This window comes from Chelonia mydas, chromosome 7, assembly GCF_015237465.2.
Source record: "Chelonia mydas isolate rCheMyd1 chromosome 7, rCheMyd1.pri.v2, whole genome shotgun sequence".
Taxonomy (NCBI): domain Eukaryota; kingdom Metazoa; phylum Chordata; order Testudines; family Cheloniidae; genus Chelonia; species Chelonia mydas.
Window position 1 is genome coordinate 32,798,076 of NC_057853.1, and position 25,181 is coordinate 32,823,256.

The following is a 25,181-nucleotide window of genomic DNA, read 5'->3' on the forward strand; positions in this document are numbered from 1 at the left end:
ATTTGTTCCAAAACCTCCTCTAATGACACCTCAATCTGGGACAGTTCCTCAGATTTGTCTAAAAAGAATGGCTCAGGTTTGGGGATTTCCCTCACAAGCTCAGCCATGAAGACCGATGCAAAGAATTCATTTCGTTTCTCCACAATGGCCTTATCATCCTTAAATGCTCCTTTAGCATCTCGATCATCCAGTGGCCCCACTGGTTGATTAGCAAGCTTCCTGCTTCTGATGTACCCCTTCTGATGTAACCCTGGTGTCCTAAGTCCTAGGCCTGTGCCTGAGCCACTGGTCCATGTTTCTTTCCTGAAATAAAGAGCCTGTAGTTTTCTTTCCCTGGTTCTCTTGTAAGTTGTGAGCCTCAGAAATGCAGAATCATGAAAGTGAGGTGTAAGTTTCCTGCATTAATAACTGTGTGTCCACATGTGCATGTGTGTGTTCATGCTGCATGGGCCTTTGCAGGTGGAGAGGTAGGAATGATGCTCTTTCATGGACTATCCAGGGCTTTAGCAAGTACCTGCAACCTATGAGATACTGCTATGCAGGCTAGCAGTGTCATATGGAGTTGGATGCATATAGCAGAGGGGGTGCCTCTGCAGCTAGGAAAAGTGTTCAGTAAATAGCACTGGCTTAGGTCTGGGTTCAGTTCCTGGCTTAGCTGTGGATGCCATATGCGACCTTTGTGCCTTGCTTCCTCCTCTGTAAAATGGAGAGGATATCTTCCTGCCTCCCAAAGGTGGAGGAAGATCAAATCCATTAATGGTTGAGATACTATAATGAGGAGGGCTATAGCAATAGGCTGCTAGTGCTGTGTTCTCTCTCCTAGGATCTACAGATCCGTGTGCCCGCGGATACACGTACGCTGCACTGGCTCAGCCTGTGTGTGTGCACTCATGCCTCAAGCAGCAACTGGAATAGCCTGCTCAGAGCTGGGATGAGCTAGTTCCAGGGAGCCTCTGCTTTTGCGACTGAGCATCTGGGTCCGATCACTGTGGTGTCTATATGCACGTGGCCACAGTTTATTACATGCCCATCCTGAGGTCTCTAATGAGAGCCCAGGAAACAGCTGCTGTCTGTCTTCCTCCTTTCTGAGCAGCGGGAGATCCCTTTCTGAGTTCCCAGCACTTCTCCCTAAGTAAGGCCTAGAGCAGGGGTAGGCAACCTATGGCACACGTGCCAAAGGCGGCACACGAGCTGATTTTCAGTGGCACTCACACTGCCCGGGTCCTGGCCAACCGTCCGGGGGGCTCTGCATTTTAATTTAATTTTAAATGAAGCTTCTTAAACATTTTAAAAACCTTATTTAGTTTACATGCAACAATAGTTTAGTTATATATTAAAGACTTATAGAAGGAGACCTTCTAAAAACGTTAAAATGTATTACTGGCATGCTTTTAAATTAGAGTGAATAAATGAAGACTCGGCATACCACTTCTGAAAGGTTGCCGACCCCTAGCCTAAAGGATGTCTACAGGTCAGTGGTTGTAAAGCTGCTTTCCCACCTCTCTGCAAGGATTCACCCCTGTCCACATTCCTTTCTCTGGCTCCATCGACCTCAGTAGGAATGTTTTCCCAGGATTGGAAATCTAAGAGGTTGTCGAAGGGGAAAGAGAGGCCCAGTGGGGGTAGAGGAGGTTATGAAACTGTGGCCTCATACAGGTAACCAGCAGAGATTGAACCAAGGATAGGCAGCACCAGATCTTCCCGATGAGGTGGGTGAGAGGGAGGCTGTTATAGTTATTGAGACTACCATGATCACATGAACTCTGCCATAGTGTTACCCCAGTGCAGCGCCAGCTGAGATAGACTCCTTCCTCACAACACAGCTACCCAAACTCCAGGCCTTCAGCTCTGAAACCCTGTGTGGCCCCCCACAGCTCAAACCCTACATCCTTCCATGTTTAAAGGCTCAAGAACTGGCCCTTCCAGGCTGAGCCAGTTGCCAAGGGGTTAGTATGGCAGATCCAGTCAAATCAAGGTGCGTGTTTTGCAACCTCCTGCTGGCTGTGGCATCTGCCCAAAGAGGAAAATTGTTTGTGACACTGGCAGAGGGGGACCTGCCATGAGAGATCTTAATCTACTTTCCATCCTGCTGCAGGGGATTATACAGCAGCAGAGTCTGGGGTGGGGGCAGGGGAAGAGAGGAGTCTTCTACTCAATGAGCTTGGCCTGTATTTTTCCCCCCAGCTGCCTATTGTGTGACAGAGAACTTTTGTTTGTTAATAAGGACTTTCTCCCTTTCCCAGTCCTGTGCGGATTGGTGTGTGACTGATTTCCCAGCCCATCTACAGGATTATGGGCATGCAGCATTGGTCTGTAATGCCACAGGCAGTGCATGGCTCAGTCCCTGCCCCAAGGGGTTTACAACCCTACGCGTGGCCCTAGCATCGAAAAGGAACAGGACATGTTTGTAAAGGAATAAGATGTTGAAAGTCAATAGCAGAAGGCAGCATGGCCCTCTGGCTAGGGCACAGACTGGCAGCCAGGACTCCTGGCTTCTAGGCCAGGCTCTGGGTGAGGAATGGGGTCTAGTGGGTTAGAGCAGGGGAAGGCTGGGAGTCAGGACTTCTGGGTTCTATTCCCAGCTCTGCCACTGACCTTGGCCAAGTTCATTCCCCTCTTGGTGTCCCTATTTCCCCTCCCACCCTGTGTCTATTTAGACTGAGCGCTTGGAGGTTTGGCCTGTAGGCCTGCTCCACACATACATTTATTGTATCAGTATAATTATTTTGGTCAGGGGTGGGCTTTTTTACCAGTATAATTATACTAGGACAGGCCCTACTGCAATGCAGTTATATTGGGATAAAGGTGCTTTATCTCGTTATAGCTTATTCCCCTTGTGAGCTATCTTGATATAAACACATTTACCCTGACTGGCTGCATCCACACTAGGCAGGTTGTAATGCTTTAAGCAGACCAAGAGAGTTAAAGCAGGGCAACTTTTGTGTGCAGGCAGGACCTTAGTATGTGTTTGTACAGTGCCTAGCACAACTGGGCTCTGCTCTCCACTGGGGCCTGGAGGTGCTACAGTGAGACTTATAGCAATGGTCACTCAACTCCGCATGGATCAGAGGAACGGAGAGCCTGTCTTACGAGCAGAAATTTAAGAGCTGGTTTTTCTAGCCTGGCAAAACAAAGGCTGAAAGGGGATCTGATTGCTCTCTCTGAATACATTGGTGGGCGGGGCCCAGGGAGGGAGAAGAGCTGCTGAAGCTCAAGGACAGCATTAGCACGAGAACAAATGGAGATAAACTGGCCAGGAATCAATGTTGGCTGGAAAAGAGAAGAAGGTTTCTAACCGTCAGAGGAGTGAGGGTCTGGAACAGCCTTCTAACAGAAGGAGTGGGGCCAACCACTCAGTTCTAACATGGATTCTGGGACGGAGTTGCCTGCAGGGACTGGACTCAGTAACCCAGGAGCTCCCTGCTGTTATGTTTCTGGCATACACACAGGGAAGTTAGTCACAACCATAAATACTCTTGCTGGAAGGTTGCATCACACTACGCTATTTCTTAGGGCTTGGCTACACTTGCGAGTTAGAGGGCATTAAAGCAGCCCCGGGTGCCCTAGCTTACTACCCGTCCACACTGGCAAGGCACGTAGAGCACTCTGACTCCACGGCTACAGCGTTCCTGGTACTCCACCTCAGCGAGAAGATTAATGCTTGTTGTACCTTGGCTAAAACACCTTGGCTGAAACACCTGGGTGTCAGTGTGAACGAGGTGTTGCATTACTGTGCTCTGATCAGCCTCCTGAAACGTCCCATAATCCCCTTAAGTCAAGTGGCCACTCTTCTCATTGTTTTGGAATCGCTGCAGGAATGCGCCGTTTAAAGCTCTGTTTCTGACAGCCGGCGCTTATCTGTTCTGAGACAAAGCAACCACTACTGTGGAATGCTGTGTGTGAGAGAGAGAGGCGGGGGGAGAAGGGTCTGCTGCTGTCTGAACTTACAAGACAGCATGCTGATATGCTCTCAGCCCCCCAAAAACCCACTCTCTTTCGCCCCACATACACACAACACAGTCCCTGTCACACTCCACCCCACCCCAGCCCCGCATTTGAAAAGCACGTTGCAGCCACTTGCATGCTGGGGTAGCTGCCACAATGCACTGCTCTCTGTGGCCGTTGTAAGAGCTGCTAATGTGGCCACTCCAGTGCGCTTGTAGCTGTCAGTGTGGACAGATTGCAGCGCTTTCCTTACTGCGCTCTACGAAGGCTGGTTTAACTCAAAGCGTTCTACATCTGCAAATGTAGCCATGCCCTCAGTTTGTACTAGGCCCAGATCATATGCTTCCCTACAGAGTCCCTTGTCTGGAAGCAAGACCAGGAACCCCCCTAAAAGTTTAAAGTGATAAAGGACAATTTTAACACGGTTTTCAATTCTGCCAGCCCTATGTCCCTGTTCAGCAGCTCTGACTCAGCATCTCAATGGGCGTTTTTGCTTTGCTGCTTTTCAGAGATGAGCTGCACTTCTCTGGGGTCGGGTCCTGTTCTCGTGCTTTCCCAGAGGGGCCAATCACTTTCTCACAGTCCCTACCATTTCAGATTTTAGAATATCTCATCATTTGCCTTAAGAGTGAGGAAGAAAGGCAGCTGAAAGGATTAGCCCTGGAAGGGATAGTGCTGGTTTCCATTGATCTCAGTGATTCTACGCGTGGCGCAAGCCAGCTCCGGTGCACGACCACTGGTGAGTAGAGTGAAACATAATGAGGACTCTGCGGTGTCTGTGTTGTTCCTTTGGGTTTAACACTTGCCTTGAATTTTCTTCCTACAGTTGCTGCAGCAGGGAATTTTTGCTCTAAACGCCTCAATGAACAGATCTGGAAAGGTAAAAACAAACAAACCCTCAAATCTGTTTCCATAGACCTGTGGCGGATCCTGGGGAAGCTGTTCTAGCGGCTGATCCTCCTCCCTGTTAAAATATGTTCCTTCTTTGTACTCTGAGTTCTGCTGACTGCAACTCCCAGCCATTGGATCTTGTTTGGCTAAATCAAGAGCCCTCAGTGGGAATTAACCCCTTCCTTGCTGGTGAAATCTTGGCTTTTCGCACTTAATGGGAGCATTACAGAAGGGACAATGGGACTGCCAGATTGGATCAGACCAACGTCCTTTCGGTTTTATGTCTCTGTGGCCCCCTACCACATGCTTCAGGGTATGGTGTGAGGAACCACAAAATGAGCTGTTCTGGAGTCACCTGTCCATAGGGAAAGTTTAATCACCTAGAGTACTGGTTCTCAACTGCTCAGGACCCATTTGTAAAACTTTGTGGCCTGTCATGACCCAGACACCTTCCAAGATGCCCTCACTGGCAACTAGGCAGGAGGGGCAGTGAGCTGAGACCCCCCCCACTTCAAACACATACTGCCTCCCCACAGCCCATGAGGTAAAGAGGGTGTGGGGAATTTGGGGGCCTGGAGGTGAAATGGGGAAGCCTGGGGGTGTAGTGAGGAAGAAGTTGGGGTTTTGGGGAGCCTGGGCATAGAATGCAAGGGTAAAGAGGTAGGGAATTTGGGGACAGAAGGGGCTTGGGGTGCACTGGGGGAAGATCTGGGGGGATGGGGGCCAGAATGAGTGATATGACAGATGAGGATTTGCCCTGCTGTGTGGGAGAGGTACGTCTGGGTTGATGGGCAGAACAGGGAGTAAGAAAGATGGGGTGTAGCCCAACTGCAGGGTGGGAGTTCATAGTGGGGCTGGTACTTACCAGAGAACAGGACATCAGCTGCTCCCTCCCAGCTCCTGACATACAGGGCTGGCTGGACTTAGCTTCCTCCTCTTGGCTTTGTAACCGCCAGGGTCACAGTGCTGCTCAGGTTTGGCCTGGCCCCACATCTGGCCAGCCCAAATTTGTGTGAATGGCATTGCAATCTGGCACCTGGGATCGCAGCACCACTCACTTAAATTTGGCCTGGCCAGCAGGTCCCCCCATCATCATAACGGAGGAGTGGCTGGGCCAACCTGAGCAGCGTGGTGATCCTGTGCATCAGGTCGCAATGCCCAGCGTGGGGAGCTGAGCCCAGCTAGCCCCGCAACTCTTTGATGCGTTCTGGTGACCCAGTTTTGTGTTGTGACCCATGGGTTGAGAAAACCTACTTTAGAGGTTGGCTTGTGCCCTGAAGCTAAAGCGTCTCTATTCCTAATTTATCTGCAGTGAGATCTCGGTGTTCATAGGGCACAAGATTGGGCATCAGGACACCTGGGTTCTGTTACCAACCTGCGGTGTGACCCTGGGCAAGTCTGTTCCCCTCTCTGTGTCCCCACCCACCATGTGTCAAATTAGCTTGCAAGCTTTTCCAGGCAAGGACTATCTGTCACTGTGTGTCTGTGGCGCTCCCAGTACAATGGGGCTCCATTGGGCTGGGTGCTGCACAGACACCTAGTGAGAGAAAGGCCCTGTCCCAAAGAGCTCATAGGCTGAACAGACACAGGGTGTGAGGGGAAACAGAAGCACTGAGAGGGGCAAGCCCAAGGTCACACAGAAAGACAGTGACAGCTGGAAATAGAACCCAGGAGTCTTGGCTCGTGCCGTACTCACTAAAGCACCACTCTGCCTCTATGGGAGCCAGGGCTTTTAATTGGCTTCAGTAGCATGAATTTTCAGATTGATCTAGTTTGTTTGGGCATATGTGACCCAGAATTTCTCCCTTATGCAGAAATGGATGGGATGCTGGCTGAGCTCTCTGTGCCCTGGACCAGGCCTTGGACAACAGGTGGATGTAGCCATGAACCCCTGGATTCTACCGCACTCCAGCTGGCCTTCGAGGTTTGACTTTCCTGCTCACCTGGTCATATTTCTCAAAGTGACTTGCAAGTATCACATGGCACCCAACTTGGGGCCTGACCTTGCTAGGTGCTGAACGCCTCCTGGGAGACGCCGAATACCCTTGGCTTGACTCTAGTGGAATTTGATAGTATGCCACACCCTGCAGGATTGGGCCCCCAGAGATTAAAGATGAACCAAGTATTTGTATTAAGGTAACACCTACAGACCCCAACCAAGATCGAGGTCCCCGTCGGGCTGGGCACCACACAGACCCCAACAACGATCTCAGTTGAGATTATCTTCAGGGCCTGGAGTAATGGGCCGCCAATCTCAGTTGGGCCCTCAAAGTGTTACCATAGTACAAATAACATCTTTCCTGAAGCAAATAATCACTTTCTAGCAGAGGTAATCTCAGGCTGATGACTGTGTGACAATGGAGCAAGGATGGGGACTGGGACCCCTACAATACACCCTACAACCAACCGCTCCAAAGTCCCACGGCGCCGGAGCGCAGCTGTTCTGGAATCTAGGCCATTTATTTAGGTCCCTAAATATAAATAGAGCGGACTGATTTCTTGTGGCATTCTGCTGTCATTGGTGGGAGTTGTGGGTGCACACAAATCAGGCCATGAGTACCCGACTTCAGGCACTCACATGTACGTGGCTCTTTCTAGCATAGTCTTGGTTGCTCTTGAAGACACCAAATTCAAGACTAAGGGCCAGATTCTAGTTCCTGATCCAGCCCCTTTGTGCTGTTGAGGTGGACGGATTCTGGCCATAACTCTGTCAGCATAAACCAAGCCATCACCATGCCAGCCAACCCTGGCATCGGGAGCAGGCTAGAGACACCATGGAGCTGAGTGGCATTATGCTGACAAACCACTGGCATATGATAGACCTATCTGTCTCTTGGTGGCTCTAACTGATGCTGGGGCTGGGCTGGCTCTGGATCAATTTGCTGATTATGGTTCCCTGACTCAGTGCCGGCCTGGTCCCACAGAGCTCAGACACAGGGAGAATTGAGCCCTATTATTAGTTAGGAAGCTTATTTTGCCCGCCAATGATGACGTCCCACTTATTTCTGTTCTCCCGTGAGGTGCTCCTGTTTCTGTCCCTAGGGGTTTTGCAGCGACCTTGCAAGCAGCAGTCAAAGCCACGGCTGTATTTTAGGGCATGGAAAAGCAGCTTCTTTATTTTATTCTCAGCTCCATGAAAGGCCTGGGGTTCTGATGACGGACTGTCTGGCAGTAAAACAGTTCATGCACAAGATCAGCATGGTGCACCCAAAGGTAACAGCACTTGGTTTTCAGTGACTCTAAGGTCCCTTTGCGCTGCCCTGGGGGGAAACATTCCCCTGAAAGTCCCTTCTGAGCAAAAGGCCTCCCGACTGGCATGAGGGTTCACCTTCGGCCCAACCCCCCGGGGTAGTGGGGATGTGACTGGACCACATTGTACAATGGGTATTGCAGGAAGCAGAGCAGCCCTGGGGTTACTCTTAACTTCCGGGGGCCGGGCTGCACAGCCCCAGAGCACAGGTAGCTCCCTTCTCCCCACCGAACAATCAGGGCCTGTTTTAATTACTCCTTGCAGCATACATGTAATCCCTGGGCCAGTGTACATTCCCTGGCACAGCTCCATCAGCTCCTACACAATTACTCCCAGAGAACTTGCCCCAGTGCCTATCTATTGGGCAACACCCCTTTGGCTTTGTCATTTCAGCAGGTTTAATTGTTGTTCATTACTCTGTCAGGATGAATTCTCCTACAAGATCTTGTATTATAGCCCATCATTATCCTCTTCCATGGCGTTACCTTTTCCCAGACAACAGTACCCCCAGCTTATCCACTGGGCCTCTGCACTAGTCTCCTCTCTTTTGCACAGGTGTTTACCCCAGTTTTTGTGACTGGCACCAGTCCTCTCCTAGGTTCTCCTTCCCTCAAACACAGATCTCTTGCCCTTCCCTAGTTGGGCTGGCAGCAGCAGGAATTGAATCCTGTGCTTTGAGATTTGCAAGCAGGAACTGAACCACAGCTTCTTGAGCTGAGGAAGGATCCAGTTCCTAGTGCCAAAAGGCAGTAGCAGACTCATAAACCTCTCCATGAGGCCTGGGTGCAAGAAGGCAATGGGAAGTGGCGGGTATGCGATAGGCTGCCTGGCCCTGCTTGGCGCTGGTCTAAGACGTGCAGGGTTCCACATGCTCACACAGGGCAGCAAGGAATGCTTTTGCTTCCCTGTGTAGACAACTCATATTGCTGAAGCCCACACAGCTAGGGAACACCCAACCTTGTCGTGCTTAGCATGCCAGTCAGGTGAGTGGGCAGAGCAGTAGGCAACATGACAGGGGTCCTAATCTCAGTCAGGGTCTGTGTGGTGCCCAGCATGATGGGGGCCCTGATCTCAGTTGCAGTCTGTGCAGAGGCCAGCCTGGAAGGGCCCCAGTTTCAGCTGGGATCTGTGCAGTGCCCAGCATGACATCCTGACTCTCCTGATTCCTTGTTGATTTGCAGATCAGATTCCATTACTGTGTGAATGTGAATGGTGCTGTGTCTGCGGAAACGTACTGGTGAGTAAGCGAGTGATTGGAATGCCCGTGTGACAGGTGGTCGCGTATTTACGAGACAGGGCTACCTGGGCACTTCACACAGGCCAGCACTCATAGGAACATAGGCGTTGCCAGACTGGATCAGACCTTAGATCAGGGGTAGGCAAACTTTTTGGCCTGAGGGTCATATTGGGGTTCCAAAACTATGGAGGGCCGGGTAGGGAAGGCTGGGCCTCCTCAAACAGCCTGGCCCCTGCCTCCTGTCCACCTCCTCCCACTTCCTGCCCCCTGACTGCCCCCCTCAGAACCTCCAACCCATCCAACCCCCCTGCTCATTGTCTCCTGACCACCCCCTCCCAGGACCCCACCCCTAACCGCCCCCCCCCGGGACCCCACCCCCTATCCAACCCCCCCCATCCAACCCCCCCCCCCCATCCCCTGACTGCCCCGACCCCTATCCTATCCTGAGATGGTCGAGTTCAGGATCCTGACACAAGGAAGAAAGGAAAGCAGCAGAATATGGACCCTGGACTTCAGAAAAGCAGACTTTGACTCCCTCAGGGAACTGATGGGCAGGATCCCCTGGAAGAATAACATGAGGGGGGAAAGGAGTCCAGGAGAGCTGGCTGTATTTTAAAGAATCCTTATTGAGGTTGCGGGAACAAACCATCCCGATGTGTAGAAAGAATAGTAAATATGGCAGGTGACCAGCTTGGCTTAACAGTGAAATCTTTGCTGATCTTAAACACAAAAAAGAAGCTTACAAGAAGTTGAAGATTGGACAAATGACCAGGGAGGAGTATAAAAATATTGCTCAGGCATGCAGGAGTGAAATCAGGAAGGCCAAATCACACTTGGAGTTGCAGCTAGCAAGAGATGTTAAGAGTAACAAGAAGGGTTTCTTCAGGTATGTTAGCAACAAGAAGAAAGCCAAGGAAAGTGTGGGCCCCTTACTGAATGCAGGAAGCAACCTAGTGACAGAGGATATGGAAAAAGCTAATGAACTCAGTGCTTTTTTTGCCTCTGTCTTCTCGAACAAGGTCAGCTCCCAGACTATTGCACTGGGCAGCACAACGTGGGGAGGAGGTGACCAGCCCTCTGTGGAGAAAGAAGTGGTTTGGGACGATTTAGAAAAGCTGGACGAGGACAAGTCCATGGGGCCGGATGTGTTGCATCCGAGAGTGCTAAAGGAGTTGGCGGATGTGATTTAGAGCCATTGGCCATTATCTTTGAAAACTCATGGCGATCAGGGAGGTCCCGGAAGACTGGAAAGTGCCCATCTTTGAAAAAGGAAAGAAGGAGGATCCAGGGAACTACAGGCCAGTCAGCCTCACCTCAGTCCCTGGAAAAATTATGGAGCAGGTCCTCGATGAATCAATTCTGAAGCACTTAGAGGAGACAAAAGTGATCAGGAACAGTCTGCATGGATTCACCAAGGGCAAGTCATGCCTGACTAACCTAATTTCCTTCTATGACAGGATAACTGGCTCTGTGGATGAGGAGAAAGCAGTGGATGTGTTATTCCTTGACTTTAGCAAAGTTTTTGATACGGTCTCTCACAGTATTCTTGCCAGCAAGTTAAAGAAGTATGGGCTGGATGAATGGACTATAAGGTGGATAGAAAGCTGGCTAGATCGTCTGGCTTAACAGGTAGTGATCAATGGCTCCATATCTACTTGGCAGCCAGTATCAAGCGGCGTGCCCCAAGGATCGGACCTGGGGCCGGTTTTGTTCAATATCTTCATTGATGATCTGGAGAATGGCATGGACTGCACCCTCAGCAAGTTTGCAGATGACACGAAACTGGGAGGAATGGTAGATACGCTGGAGGGTAGGGATAGGATACAGAGGGACCTAGACAAATTAGAGGATTGGGCCAAAAGAAATCTGATGAGGTTCAACAAGGACAAGTGCAGAGTCCTACATTTAGGATGGAAGAATCCCAGGCACTGCTACAGACTAGGGACCAAATGGCTAGGCAGCAGTTCTGCAGAAAAGGACCTAAGGGTTACAGTTGACGAGAAGCTGGATATGAATCAACAGTGTGCCCTTGTTGCCAAGAAGGCTAACGGCATTTTGGGCTGTATAAGTAGGGGCACTGCCAGCAGATTGAGGAACGTGATCGTTCCCCTCTATTCAACATTGATGAGGCCTCATCTGGAGTACCGTGTCCAGTTTTGGGCCCCACACTACAAGAAGGATGTGGAAAAATTGGAAAGAGTCCAACAAAGGGCAACAAAAATGACTAGGGGGCTGGAGCACATGACTTATGAGGAGAGGCTGAGGGAACTGGGATTGTTTAGTCTGCAGAAGAGAAGAATGAGGGGGGATTTGATAGCTGCTTTCAACTACCTGAAGGGGGGTTCCAAAGAGGATGGATCTGGACAGTTCTCAGTGGTACCAGATGACAGAACAAGGAGTAATGGTCTCAAGTTGCAGTGGGGAAGGTTTAGGTTGGATATTAGGAAAAACTTTTTCACTAGGAGGGTGGTGAGGCACTGGAATGGGTTACCTAGGGAGGTGGTGGAATCTCCTTCCTTAGAGGTTTTCAAGATCAGGCTTGACAAAGCCCTCGCTGGGATGATTTAGTTGGGGACTGGTCCTGCTTTGAGCAGGGGGTTGGACTAGATGACCTCCTGAGGTCCCTTCCAATCCTGATATTATATGTTTCTATGATTCTATGATCCACACCCCCACCCCCTTACAGGCCACCTGGGATTCCCATGCTTATCCAACCCCCCCTGTTCCCCATCCCCTAACTGCCCCGCCCCCAGAACCTCCGCCCCATCCAACTGCCCCCTGTTCCCTGTCCCCTGACTGCCCCCCCCGGGACTCCCTGCCCCTTATCCAACCCCCCCGCTCCCTTACCGTGCTGCTCAGAGCAGCAGGACTGGCAGCCGTGCCCCCGGCCGGAGCCAGCCATGCCACCCCACTGCCCGGCAGGAGCTTGCAGCGCTGCTGCCCAGAAAGCTGGCAGCACAGCACGCTGAGGCTATGAGGCAGTGGGGACTGCAGGGGAGGGTCCAGGGGCTAGCCTCCCCGGCCTGGAGCTCAAGAGCCGGGCAGGACAGACCCGCGGGTCGGATATGGCCTGCGGGCTGTAGTTTGCCCACCTCTGCCTTAGGTCCATCTAGTTCACTATCCTCTCTCTAACAGTGCCCAACACCCAGTGCTTCAGAGGAAAATGTATCTATAGTGACTGCGTGTGGACAGGACTAGCAAGGCAATGTTCGGGAAGATGCAAGAACCCCACAGTAAGCACATGTGGGACAGTCTGCCCCCAAACAGCTGGGCCATGTCTACACTACAGCGACTATAATGGTATAACTACATCACTGTAGTTATGCTGGCATAGCCCCGTAGTGTAGACACAGCCTACACCAATGGAAGGGGGTTTTCCATTGCTATGGGAACATCACCTCCCAGAGCAATAGTAGCTAGGTTGACGGAAGCATTCCTCTATTGCCCAAGCTGCGTCTACACCAGGGGTTAGGTTGATTTAGCTACATTGCTCAGGGTGATAGATTTTTTGCACCCCTGAATGATGTATCTATGTTGACCTAAATTGTAAGTATAAGCTAGGCCTAGACTCACCCTGATCTCTAATAGTTAGAGATTGGCTTAAGCCCTGAGCGAGGAAGTTTAAGTATCCCTGCCAAAATTATTGTCCTTTTTCAAGTCTTCATCTGTGTATATCCCGCTCGTGGTGCATATGTGTCTCACCTGCATGAACGCACCATGAGTGGGGTCCACCCAGACTAAAGATCTGGAAAAAACAGAGTTTTGTAATGCAAGCAGGCATTCTTTCTCACTTACAGTGCATACTTGGTATATTCTTGATATCTTTATAAACATCTGATCCCTGTTTGATTTGTGCTCAGCTCTTAGCTGCAATGCCACCCCATGGCAGTAAATCCCATAGGCTGATAACACGTGGTGTGAAAAAGGATTTCCTTTTATTGGTTTTGAATCTCCCACCTTTCACTCTCACCAAATGTCCCCTTGTCCCTGCATCAGGACAAAGAGAGAACAGAACCTCCTGTTCTCCCTTTTCTAGACCAGCCATTGTAATAGAATTATCTCATCTTTGTCCCCTTTCTAAAATAAGGATGGGAGGAGCTGAGTGAGTTGCCTTATTTAAAAATGGTTTTGTGATACTTAGAAGTGATGCTTACTGGGTTAAAATCCTGTTTTGTTAATTTCGGCTCTCTAGTGGAGAGAAGAGAGAGAGTACATGTGTTCTGAATGGAATAAAGCTCCTTACTGACCAGAGACACTATATAAGGTAAGACACAACTTGGTCACAGTCTATAAGTACCAACCTGGGGAGATGATTTCTGATAGCAGACCTCACAGACAAAGGCAGAACAAGTTCCTATGGCTGGAAGCTGAAGCTGGATAAATTCAGATTAGAAATGAATGCACATTTTTAACAGGGAGGGGAATTAACCATTGGGACTGACCTAGGGACAGAGTAGATTCTTCATCAAGACTGGACATCTTTCTGAAAGCCCTGCTACAGCTCAGCCGCCAGACCTGGGCTGGATGCATAAATCACTGGGTGGGTTTCTGTTACCCAGGACATGCAGGAGGTCGGACTGCACTATCAGAACAGGCCCTTCTGGCCTTCAAACCTCTGAGTCTTTCAAATAGTGCAAGTGCTGTGTTATGTCGATTGATATGCTAGTTATTGACTGGACTCTCAGTACTGCCGTAATATCAATAATGAGTAAATGATGATATCTCTAGTGTCGTCATCCTACTAGTTCTACCTTTGTCCAGAGAGTCTTCCTGGAAAAACAGGTTAGACGGTTATTATTACATTAGCACTTAGAGGTCCCAGCTGAGAGGGGGACCCCCATCATACTGGGTGCTGCACAGACCCCAAACAAGATTGGGGCACCCATTGTGCTGGGTGCTGCACAGATCCTGACTGAGACTGGGGCCCCTGTCATGCCTGGCACTGCACATGAACATAGAGCTCACAGTGTGTGAGGAGAAGCAGAGGGCAGAGATGGAAAGAGACCTGCCCATGGTCATACAGCAGGCAGTGCCTGAGCTATAAACAGAACCCAGGTGTCCTGAGTCTCAGTTCAGTGCCCTCACCACTAGACCACACTGCCTCAGACGAGACCTGAATTTCTAATGTGAAGATACACACACACAAGAAGTATTATTCCTTCTGTATTTAGACTGTGAACTCTTTGGGACATGGACCATCTCTGTTGTGTGTTTATACAGCACCTAGCACAATGCCATTCTGGTCCATGATGGGGGCTCCTAGGTGCTATAGTAATACAAATTATTAATAATAAATTATACATTAGAGAGAAGCAAAGCCTCCAGAAAGGGAACAAAGCTGTGTTCTTTTCCACTGGCCTGTCTGGGTGCACAGTGGAGGGGAGCTGCTGTTACCATACAGATAGCCTTGCCATGTGGTGAATTCTCCATCGCTTGGAGTCTTTAAATCCATAGTGGGCGTCTCTGTATATCAGTGGTTCCCAAACTGGGGTTCGTGAACCCCTGGGGGTTCTCGAAATGTTACAGGGGGTTTTCAAGAAAAAATTCCCTAATGGCGGACAGAGCTGTCTCTAGGGACCCCGGGCAGTATGGGGCCAGCAGCCTGGAGCCCCTGGATTTCCAACAGCTAAGCAGATCAAAGCAAGCATATCTATCACACTGAGGAGATTTAAACTTCAAGACTCCTTATAAGAAATTGAAAGGGAGGTGGATAATTTTTGCTGTTTTTTAAATTAAATAGGCGGCTAGTATTGTTTTTAAAATTATTATGAAGAACAAGTTTAAGCTTTGTTGTAATGTGTGTTGCTTGCCTGGACTGCTCAAGACCTGAATGCTTGTGTAGAAAGAACTTTTTGAGTTGGCTTCTTAAATACCTTCATGCTGTTTCACATCTGATACTCCTTGATGAAACATAGGACCCTTGTCGTATAACAGGCTTATTCAAAGTGATACAAGCTACGAAAGTGAGATCTTGGAAGAGTGTTGCCGTTTTCATAATGTAATAAAAATACTGTAATGATAAATAATAATAATAAATAGTGTATAATAAGCGTGTCATAAAAACAAATTTTATATTTCTAAGATCACTGCTTTTATAATTTATACTCAGGTAAAGGAGAAAATCCCTGGAAATATTCATTTTTAGGAGGGGGCTTACGAGACTTGACATTTTAGTGAAAGGGGTTCACAGGTTGTTAAAGTTTGGGAACCACAGCTGTACATGATACTCTGTAGCTCTGCTGCAAGTGATGGCCCGTGGGATGCAGGGGATCAGCCTTGATTATTGAATGGGCCCCCTCTTGCCTTTAAAATCAATGAGTTTCCACCATGGGCAGAATTAGGCAAAGAGAGGGTTAAATTAGCAAGTAAACCAGCAACACCACAGGGCATGAGCCTGAGCCCTGGGTGGAAGTTAGAGAGTTGTGTGCTTTAATCCCCAAGCACAAAACCTCACAGACGCCCAGGTTACCTCACTGGAAAAGTACTGGGTTCGAAAGCACTGGGAACAGAGGAATGTTAGTCTTTTTTTGAGTGATTGCTTATGTGCATTATACTCGAGGTACACGTGTGTCCCGAGCAAAGTCACTGGAATTTTTTCCCCTCAGTGGTACCCGTCAGGGTGGCTCGAGCACCCTCTGCAGCCACATGCTTATAGCACTGGTATAAAGCACCCAGCCAACCCTGTGCCCCCTCAGTTCCTTCTTACTGCCCGTGACAGTTGCTGGAACTGCTATCCTTGCTTCGGCAAGCTCTCTCAGTGGTCTTCTTTTCTTGTATCTGTACATAGTTGTAGTCAGTTTTAGTGAAGTTCTGTAACTTCGTGTCTTAGCAGAGTTTTTGTCTGTTCCCCGGTGCCATGACATGCCTCCGCCACCAGGCTTTAAGCCCTGTGTCTCCTGTAAAAAGACTGTGCCCCTTAGTGACATGCACTCAAGCTGCCTGAAGTGCCTGGGAGAAGCTCACGTTGGGGACTGTTGCCAGATCTGCAGAGACTTTAAGCCTTGCACAAAGAAGGACCAGGAGGCCAAACTGAAGTTTTTGTTCATGGAGGCGGCACTGAGACCTCCATCTGAGGCAGACCAGTCGGACTCAGCACTGAGTGCCTCGGTGTACATAAGTAGTGCTCCTCCTACCATACTGGAGTCCGAGCACCATCCCCAGCACCTAGGAAAAGGCACAAGAAACAGTCAGCCAAGAGGGAACAATCCCCGTCACCAAAGACGGCCAGACATGGGGATCAGAGTAGAGTGCAACCTAAACCAGGGCACTCTTCTGTCTTGGTACCACAGAAGTCGGCACCATTAATTCCAGCACTACGCAGACACCATTGAGTCCGGTACCAGATGAGCCATCTACATCTGCAGCACAGCTTGGTACCAACGCTATCTTGGTACCAACGACACTGGAAGCGTTGGCTGCTGCCAGAGACTTTCTCTCGCCGTCGGTACCAGTATCACCAGCAGTACAAGAGTTGGTGTTATCAGTACCAGCAGTCAGGAAGGAAGCCATTGGTTCTGGTCATTGTTCGGTTCCATGCCTTTGGGTGCCATCAAAAGGGAAACTGGCTATGCTTGCTTCGGTGTGGACATCTCCACCTCAACAGCAGTCTCTGCCAGTGGTGGGAACTGCACCACCATGGTCACCGGACAAAGATTCATTGTCATTTGAGTCGGAGGTGGAGTCTCACTCCTCCCGTCCGAGGAGTCGTTCCCGCTACTCCCTCAGGCATTTCTACCCTTCCATGGACATGGGCAGAGAGTACCATCGAGTACGTGGCCAGGAGGTCATTGGGGACCTACACCAGTTCTGTGGCCCTTTTGGAACATGTGGGGTTTTCCCCCAGTTTCCAGGGCTTATTCCAGGAGCTCCTATTCAGTGGCCTTGGAAAGGGGGGCGGCATCATCCCATCAGCCAGCAACCAGCCTGGACTCTGGAACTGAGCCCGGTCTTGTACTGCAAGACCTGGCACAGCAGGATCCTACAGAGGCAGAAAGGGAGGAAGTGCTTGCACAGCCAGTGCTGGCCTCCACCTCCTCCCATGATGAGGCAGTCTCAGGAGGGGGCGTCACCTTCCACTCCCCCCGATGACTATAAAGCTCATCAATAGTTGCTAAAGAGGGTGGCCTTAAATCTGGGCATACATGTGAAGGTAGTGAAAGTGTCCTCACAAAGCTTACTTGATATTTTAACTGCTGTGGGCCCTTCAAAAGTAGCCTTGCCTCTCAATGAGGCCATTATGGACCCTGTTAAGCCCTTGTGGTAGACCCGCACATCCCTTCCCTCCACATCTAAAAGGGCTGAACCCTGTTCCTGCACAGGGTTATGAGTTCCTGTACGCCCATTGCCCCCCACCCCTGGATCCCCAGTGGTATCTGCTGTCAATGAGAGAGAAAGACAGAGTTATCAGGGTACAACCCCAAAATCAATGGATTTGGTAGGAAAATGTATTCTGCTGCGGGGTTACAACACAGAATTGCAAACCAGGAGGTGCTGCTGGGCAGATTTGATTTTAATATGTGGGACTCCATGCAGAAGTTCAAGGACTTGCTCCCTCATGAGGCTAGGTATGAGTTCTCCTCGCTGGTGGATGAAGGAAATTCAGTGGCAAGGATCTTGTTGCAAGCTCCTTTGGATGTGGCTGACTCAGCAGCCAGGTTCATGACTTTGGCAGTGGCCATGTGCAGAAGTTCGTGGCTGCAGTCCTCAGGACTCCTGCAGGAGGTCCAGCAAACCCTTCAGGGCCTACCTTTTAAAGGAGCTTTGCTCTTTTCAGAACAGACTGATGCAAAGCTTCATGGGTTAAAAGACTCCAGGGTATCCCTTAAGTCCCTTGGATTGTACACACTAGTGCCTTCAAGGAAGCACTACAGGCCCCAACAGCCATCCAGTACTCTGCCCTGGCTGCCTGTCAGAATCTGCAGAGGAAAAGAAGCAGGGGTTAGACTACCCGCTTCTACCTCGACGTCAATGCCAGCCTCACCCAGACATCCAGGGGGTTCTAAGCAGGTGTTTTGGCAGGATGCTTGAGGATGCCATACCAGTTCCCGTGATGCCAGACCCTGTTTCTCCTTTGTTTACAAACTGTCTTTCCCACTTCTTCAGCACGTGGTCCTGTATCACCACGGACCGTTGGGTGTTTAGCACAGTGAATGTGGGATAAACCCTCCAGTTTATTTCTACTCTTCCTTCCCACCTTCCCTCCCCGTCCCTCTTCAGGGATCCCTCTCAGGAAGAACTTCTGGCCCAGGAGGTTCAATCTCTCCTTCAGGTGGAAGCTGTGAAAAAGGTTCCACTGAATTTAAGAGGGAAGGGGTTCTACTCCCATTATTTCCTAATCCTAAAAGCCAAGGGATGTCTCAGATGAATTTTAGACCTGCATCAACAACAGCTCAACAACTATCTCAAGAGAATAAAGTTCGACATGGTCACCCTGGCATCCATTGTCCCTTCCCTGGATCCCGGGGATTGGTACGCTGCCCTTGATTTAAGAGACGCCTACAGTAGAACCTCAGAGTTATGAACACCCCGGGAATGGAGGTTGTTCATAAGTCTGAAATATTTGTAACTGTGAACAAAATGTTATGGTTGTTCTTTCAAAAGTTTACAACTGAACGTTGACTTAATACAACTTTGAAATTTTACTATGCAGAATTAAAATGCTGCTTTCTCTCTCTCTCTTTTTTTTTTTTTAGTAGTTTACATTTAACACAGAACCGTACTGTATTTGCTTTTTTGTGTGTCTCTGTTGCTGCCTGATTGCGTACTTCTGGTTCCAAATGAGGTGTGTGGTTGACTGGTCAGTTCATAACTTTGGTGTTCATAACTTTGAGGTTCTACTATATTTTCGTAATTCAATATACCAAGGACACAAAATTTAACTCAGATTTGCAGTGAAACACTCGCACTATCTATACATGGTCATCCCATTCAGCCTGTCTGCAGCTCCGCAGGTGTTCACAAAATGTCTGGCAGTAGTGGCAACCTTCCTGACGAAGTTAGGGGTGCAGGTCTACTCTTACCTAGATGACTGGCTGGTCGAGGGTCAGTCCAGGGTCGGTCAAGGGCTCAGGTAATGTCCAACATTTGACTCGTCCAGTCGACATTCAAGGCCCTAGGCCTTCTGATAAATATAGAGAAATCTACCCTCACTCTGGCACAGAGGACAGTGTTCATTGGGGTGGTTTTTGACTCTACTCAGGCCAGAGCTTACCTCCCAGAGGGACGTTTCCAGTCAATCGGATCCCTGATAACGCACCTCAAGGGTCATCTAATCACAACAGCCCGAAATTGTATGAGGCTTTTAGGTCACATAGCCTTGAGCACTTACATGGTACAACACTCAAGGCTGTACCTCAGGCCCCTCCAGACATGGCTGGCCTCAGTATACTCAATAAACCTCCACCATCTGGACACTGTACTCACAGTAACTGCTTGGGTTCTCATCTCCCTTAGTTGGTGGTTGGATCTACTCACTGTTTGTGCAGGTGTTCCCTTTATACTCTCTTGTGATAAATGAAATGGGGCCGGGGGTAGCTCCCTTTGATGGACACCCAGCCAGCCAGTTAGCTGTAAAATCCCTCTTGGTCTTTTCTCTGCTTGCTTCACCTGTAAAGGGTTAAAAAGTCCCCCAGGTAAAGAAAAAAAGAAAAAGTGGTCACCTGACCAAAAGAGCCAATGGGAAGTTAAAACTTTTTAAAATTGGGAATGAACCTTTCACTTTGTCTGTTGTTCTCTGGAGAAGGAGAAAGGGAGTAGCAATGCTATAAGCAGGAATGCTGTGTAAGGCTTGAACCAGGTATAAACATTAATCTTCCATACCTAGAAGAAATCATTGGACAGGGCTTGTTTAAATAGACATGATTAGGTTTATTTCTGTTTATTTTTTAAGGCTTGTGGACTCCTCTGTGCTAACCCCAGATGCTTTTGTTTGCTTGTAACCTTTAACCCCCAAGAAAGCTATTTTGGGTGCTGAATTTTTGGAATTGCTCTTTTAAAATCTAGCAAAAGCCTAAGTTCCAGATGCATTTCCTTCTTTTTTGTTTTTAATAAAATTTACCTTTTTTAAGAACATAATTGGATTTTGGGTGTCCTAAGAGGTTTGTGCATGTTGTTTGATTAGCTGATAGCAAGGCTAATTTCCTTTGTTTTCTTTCTCAGCTCTTCCCCGGAGTGGGGTGAAAGGGCTTGAGGGTACCCCACAGGGAGGAATTCCCAAGTGTGCCTTCCTGAGTCCAAAGGGGTTTTTGCACTTGGGTGGTGGCAGCATCTACCCATCCAAGGTCAGAGAAGCTGTGACCTTGGGAGTTTAATACCAGCCTGGAGTGGCAAGTATTAATTTTTAAAATCCTTGCAGGCCCCCACCTTCTGTACTCAGAGTGACAGAGTAGGGATTCAGCCTTGACACCTCTCAACCGTCAATGACAATTTGGTCTTAGAGGCGTCAGCACTAGGGTGGGGATCTCACCTGGGGCCCCTCAGAACTCAAGGCCTTTGATCTCCGGAGGAACTTTCACTCCACATCAATGTCAGGGAACTCAGAGTGGTTCGCCTAGCATGTCAGGCATTCCTGCTCCACATTATGGGCAGAAACTTGTTTGTTCTCACAGACAAAACTGTAACCATGTTTTTATCTCAACAGGCAAGGAGGAGTTCGCTCTTCCCTTTGTCAAGAAGTGACTCAGCTATGGGGAGTTTTGCACAGCCCACTCAATCAACCTTGAGGCCTATTACCTTCCAGGAACAAAAAACAAGCTGGCAGATCACCTCAGCAGGTCTCTCGCCAGTCACCACAAGTGGTCCCTTCGCCTGGATGTGGCGAGAGATGTTTTCCGGCATTGGGGGACTCCCCAGATAGACCTATTTGCAACTAGGTACAACAGGAAGTATCACCAATTCTGCTCCCTCCCAGGCCACAGACCGGGTTCTATCATGGATGCCTTTCTGCTACCATGCATGGGACATCTTTACTACACTTTCCCCCCATCCCTCTTGTGCACAGAGTACTGCTAAAGATCAAGTGGGACCAGGCCCTTGTTGTTCTGATAGCCCCAGCATGGCCCCACCAACACTGGTTCTCTTAGGCCTCTCAGTGTCTATTCCAATCCCGCTTCTTTTACACCCGGACCTGATCTCTCAGGACCACGGTTGGCTGCTCCACCTAAACCTGAGCTCCCTTCAACTAACAGCTTGGAAGCTCCATGTCTAAATCCCAGAGAGCAGACTTGCTCAGAGCAAGTTTGTCAGGTTCTGTAATAGAAAGCCCTCCACCAGGGCTACTTACCTTTCAAAGTGGAAGTGATTCTCTCTCTGGGCATTCCAATGCAGAGTCTCATCATGCAGTCATCCTTACAAGAAATACTTGACTATCTATTGCACCTGAAACAACAAGACTTAGCAATCCTCTATTAAGGTTCACCTTGCATCAATATCAGTTTTCCACCCTTGGGTGGATAACTGGTCCTTTTTTCCAGTGACATGTATATCTGATTCTTCAAAGGCACAGAAAGATTATACCCTCAAGTAAGAGAGCCCGTTCCTCCCTGAGACCTGAACGTAGTCTATTCAAAGCTTATGGGACCACCATTTGAACCTTTGGCAACATGCTCCTTATTATACCTCGCCTGGAAAGTAGTTTTCTTAGCGGCTATCACTTTGGCCAGAAGGGTCTCAGAGCTCCATGCCCTCATATGAGAGCTTCCGTACACAGTCTTCTTTAAAGATAAGGTGCATTTATGTCTTCACCCCAGTTTCCTCCCAGAAGTGTTTTTGCAATTCATAGCAATCTACCTACCTGTCTTTTACCTAAAGCCATATGCAAATAGGAATGAACAATGCCTTCACTCATTGGATGTTAGACGAGCCATGTATATGTTTCTACATATACAGGATTAAACCATTCTGAAAGTCCACCTAACTGTTCGTAACTGTAGCTGACAGGGTGAAGGGTCTCCCAATCTCTTCATAGACAATTTTGTCATGGATCACTTAATGTATTCATACTTATTACAATCAAGCAGGTGTTTCGCCACCAGCTAACCTGACTGCTCATTCCACAAGATTGCAAGCATCCTCAGCAGCATTCCTAGCGCAGATCCCTATTCACTACATTTGTAAAGCAGCAACCTGGTTACTGGTGCACACATTCTCCTTCCACTACACCGTCATTCAACAGTCCAGAGATTATCTCAAATTTGGTCGAGCTGTTCTGCAATCAGTGTGTCGATGAACTCTGATCCCTCGACCTATTCAACTGCTTGTGCGTCACCTAGAGTGGAATACATATGTGCAATCACTGGAAGAAGGAAAAACGGTTACTAACCTTCTGTAACTGTTCTTTGAGATTCTGTGGCCTGCGTTGTGCAGGAGGTCGGACTAGATGATCATAACGGTCCCTTCTGATCTTAGTATCTATGAATCTATGTGTTTCACATGTCCATTCCCTGACCCGCCCTCCTACCCCTCTACATCAGAGTTTTCTGGAAAGAAGTAACTGAGGGGGAGTGGGGTCATCTGGGCACGCTATACCGGTGCTATAAGCGCGCTGCAGTAGAGGTTGCTTGAGCCTCCCCAATGGGTACCACTGTGGGAAAACATTTCTGGTGACTGTGCTTTGGGCACGCGCACACCTACAGTGGAATGGACATGTGCAACACCTTTCGAAGAACAACAGTTACCAAGGTTAGTAACCGTTGTTTATTCTACACCCACTATGCTCTAGCCCCATCTAGCCAGCTTCTAAGGTAATGCACTCCGTTGGAAGGCCCCAATTCAGCAAAGTACTTAAATATATGCTTAAGTCCTATTGCGGTCAATGGGATTTAGGCACAGATTTACAGTTAAGCACTTGCTTAAGTGCTTTGCTGACTGCTGGGGCCCCATCCTATAAACACTTATACATATTTCTTTTTATACACAACTTCTGTAACATGCATATGTGTGTGCACACAGGAAGAGACCTGGTCAGAACCCAGAATTTTTGTTTCACTGGAAATGCTGACATTTCGGGGGGGCCGGGGGCGGGGGGGGGGACGGCACACACACGACTCATTCCAAATCCAGATGAGAAGCCAAAATGTTATAACTTCCCATGAACGAAAACTTCTGATTCAGGACCATCAGCAAGTTCTGTCTGGATCATGTCAAATTGCATCATTTTATAATGTCAGAATGTTTCATTCTGATAAGGTATGTCATTTTGACTTTGATTAATTTCATTTAGACTTCTTTATTATTTTAAAATATTAATTTAATATATTTACTATTTTAATACAATAGTGGAACAAAATTAATCAAAATGACAAAATCAAAATTATACATTTTTACTGTATCAAAATGAAATGTGTTGTTGGAAAAAAACGAGAATCCCATAAAAATGTCATTGAAATTCATATGCTGCCACAAAACATTTTGATTTCAGCTAAACTGCATTTTGACAGAAAACGATTCCATCAAAAATTTTTCAACCAAGTGCTAATGTCTAGTTGATACATACTGTACTGTGACAAAGTTCCTGCTCTACCTTGGTGGGTCTTGCACTTATTGGCGGATTTGCTCGTCTTGGAGTTTCACGGCAGCCTTCAGCTTGGCCGTTTTTCTGAATTCACAGTCCAGGTCAACTTCTCCTGTGTCTGACCAGGAGTTGGGAGGATTTGGGGGGAACCCGGGCCCACCCTCTACTCCGGGTTCCAGCCCAGGGCCCTGTGGAATGCAGCTGTCTAGAGTGCCTCCTGGAACAGCTGTGCGACAGCTACAACTCCCTGGGCTACTTCCCTATGGCCTCCTTCCAACACCTTCTTTAGCCTCCTCCTCAACCCCCTCTTTAACCTGCCTCCTGGTGTCTGATAATGCTTGTACACCTCAGTCCTCCAACAGTCCGCGTTCTCACTCTCAGCTCCTAGTGCCTCTTGCTCCCAGCTCCTCACACGCACACCACAAACTGAAGTGAGCTCCTTTTTAAAACCCAGGTGCCCTGATTAGCCTGCCTTAATTGATTCTAGTAGCTTCTTGATTGGCTGCAGGTGTTCTAATCAGCCTGTCTTAATTGTCTCCAGAAGGTTCCTGATAGTTCTGGAACCTTCCCTGTTACTTTACTCAGGGAAAAGGGACCTACTTAGCCTGGGGCTTATACATCTGCCTTCTACTAGCTGTCTCCAAGAGTTTTCCATCTTAAGAATGAAGGTCTCATCTGTATGGGTGGTAGCCCTGAGCTTTGCCGTTCTGGACCGGTTCTGGTCTTTGTAGTTGAATGTGGCAGGTATACAATAAAAACCTGGTTTGGTTGGAAAAAAAAAATTACTCTCCTATAGCCATCTGGCCCGACCGTGTCACAGTACATAAAGACAGGTTTCTGAGTAGCAGCCATGTTAGTCTGTATTCGCAAAAAGAAAAGGAGTACTTGTGGCACCTTAGAGACTCACCAATTTATTTGAGCATAAGCTTTCGTGAGCTACAGCTCACTTCATCGGATGCTTATGCTCAAATAAATTGGTTAGTCTCTAAGGTGCCACAAGTACTCCTTTTCTTTTGACAGTACATAAAATTTGCCACCTAGTGCTATGTATGAATAATAGCATCTGTTGCATTGTTCATTGGCTTATGAGTTCAATAAAGTTGTTGTTATGATTACGAATGGCTTCCTGCGGGCAGCTCTTAATGCTGCACATGTTTAGCTTTCCCCATGTGAGGCCTACTGCCATCTAAGGGCTCATGGGTGTCAGTGGTTTTATACTCAGAGCTCCAGACCTGTCTGTGCCCAATCCAGAGCTCTGCGTGCTCTGGACAAACTGTGTAGGTATGGGAAGCAGTTGCCTCCCTGCCTGCAGGGACTGTAGTGGAGCACTACATCCTGTGAAAGCAGCC

The 25,181-nt window shown here is 48.6% G+C and overlaps 1 protein-coding gene and 1 long non-coding RNA gene across 2 annotated transcripts in view; one reads left to right on the top strand and one right to left on the bottom strand.

Moving 5' to 3' along the window:
- Nucleotides 1-25,181, top strand: part of C7H11orf80 (chromosome 7 C11orf80 homolog) — a 53,992-nt gene that overhangs the window by 3,907 nt on the left and 24,904 nt on the right. The window contains exons 2-7 of the mRNA XM_037905202.2: nucleotides 4,543-4,684; nucleotides 4,772-4,825; nucleotides 6,651-6,760; nucleotides 7,966-8,049; nucleotides 9,268-9,323; nucleotides 13,516-13,587. Coding sequence (XP_037761130.2) covers nucleotides 4,543-4,684; nucleotides 4,772-4,825; nucleotides 6,651-6,760; nucleotides 7,966-8,049; nucleotides 9,268-9,323; nucleotides 13,516-13,587 — 518 coding nt within the window. The remainder of the gene's footprint in view (nucleotides 1-4,542; nucleotides 4,685-4,771; nucleotides 4,826-6,650; nucleotides 6,761-7,965; nucleotides 8,050-9,267; nucleotides 9,324-13,515; nucleotides 13,588-25,181) is intronic.
- On the bottom strand, nucleotides 665-24,605 carry LOC122466642. The gene is made up of 3 exons (XR_006292318.1): nucleotides 24,451-24,605; nucleotides 9,440-9,449; nucleotides 665-675 (listed from the first exon to the last, which is right to left on the bottom strand). It is a non-coding gene; the product is annotated as an uncharacterized LOC122466642 (long non-coding RNA).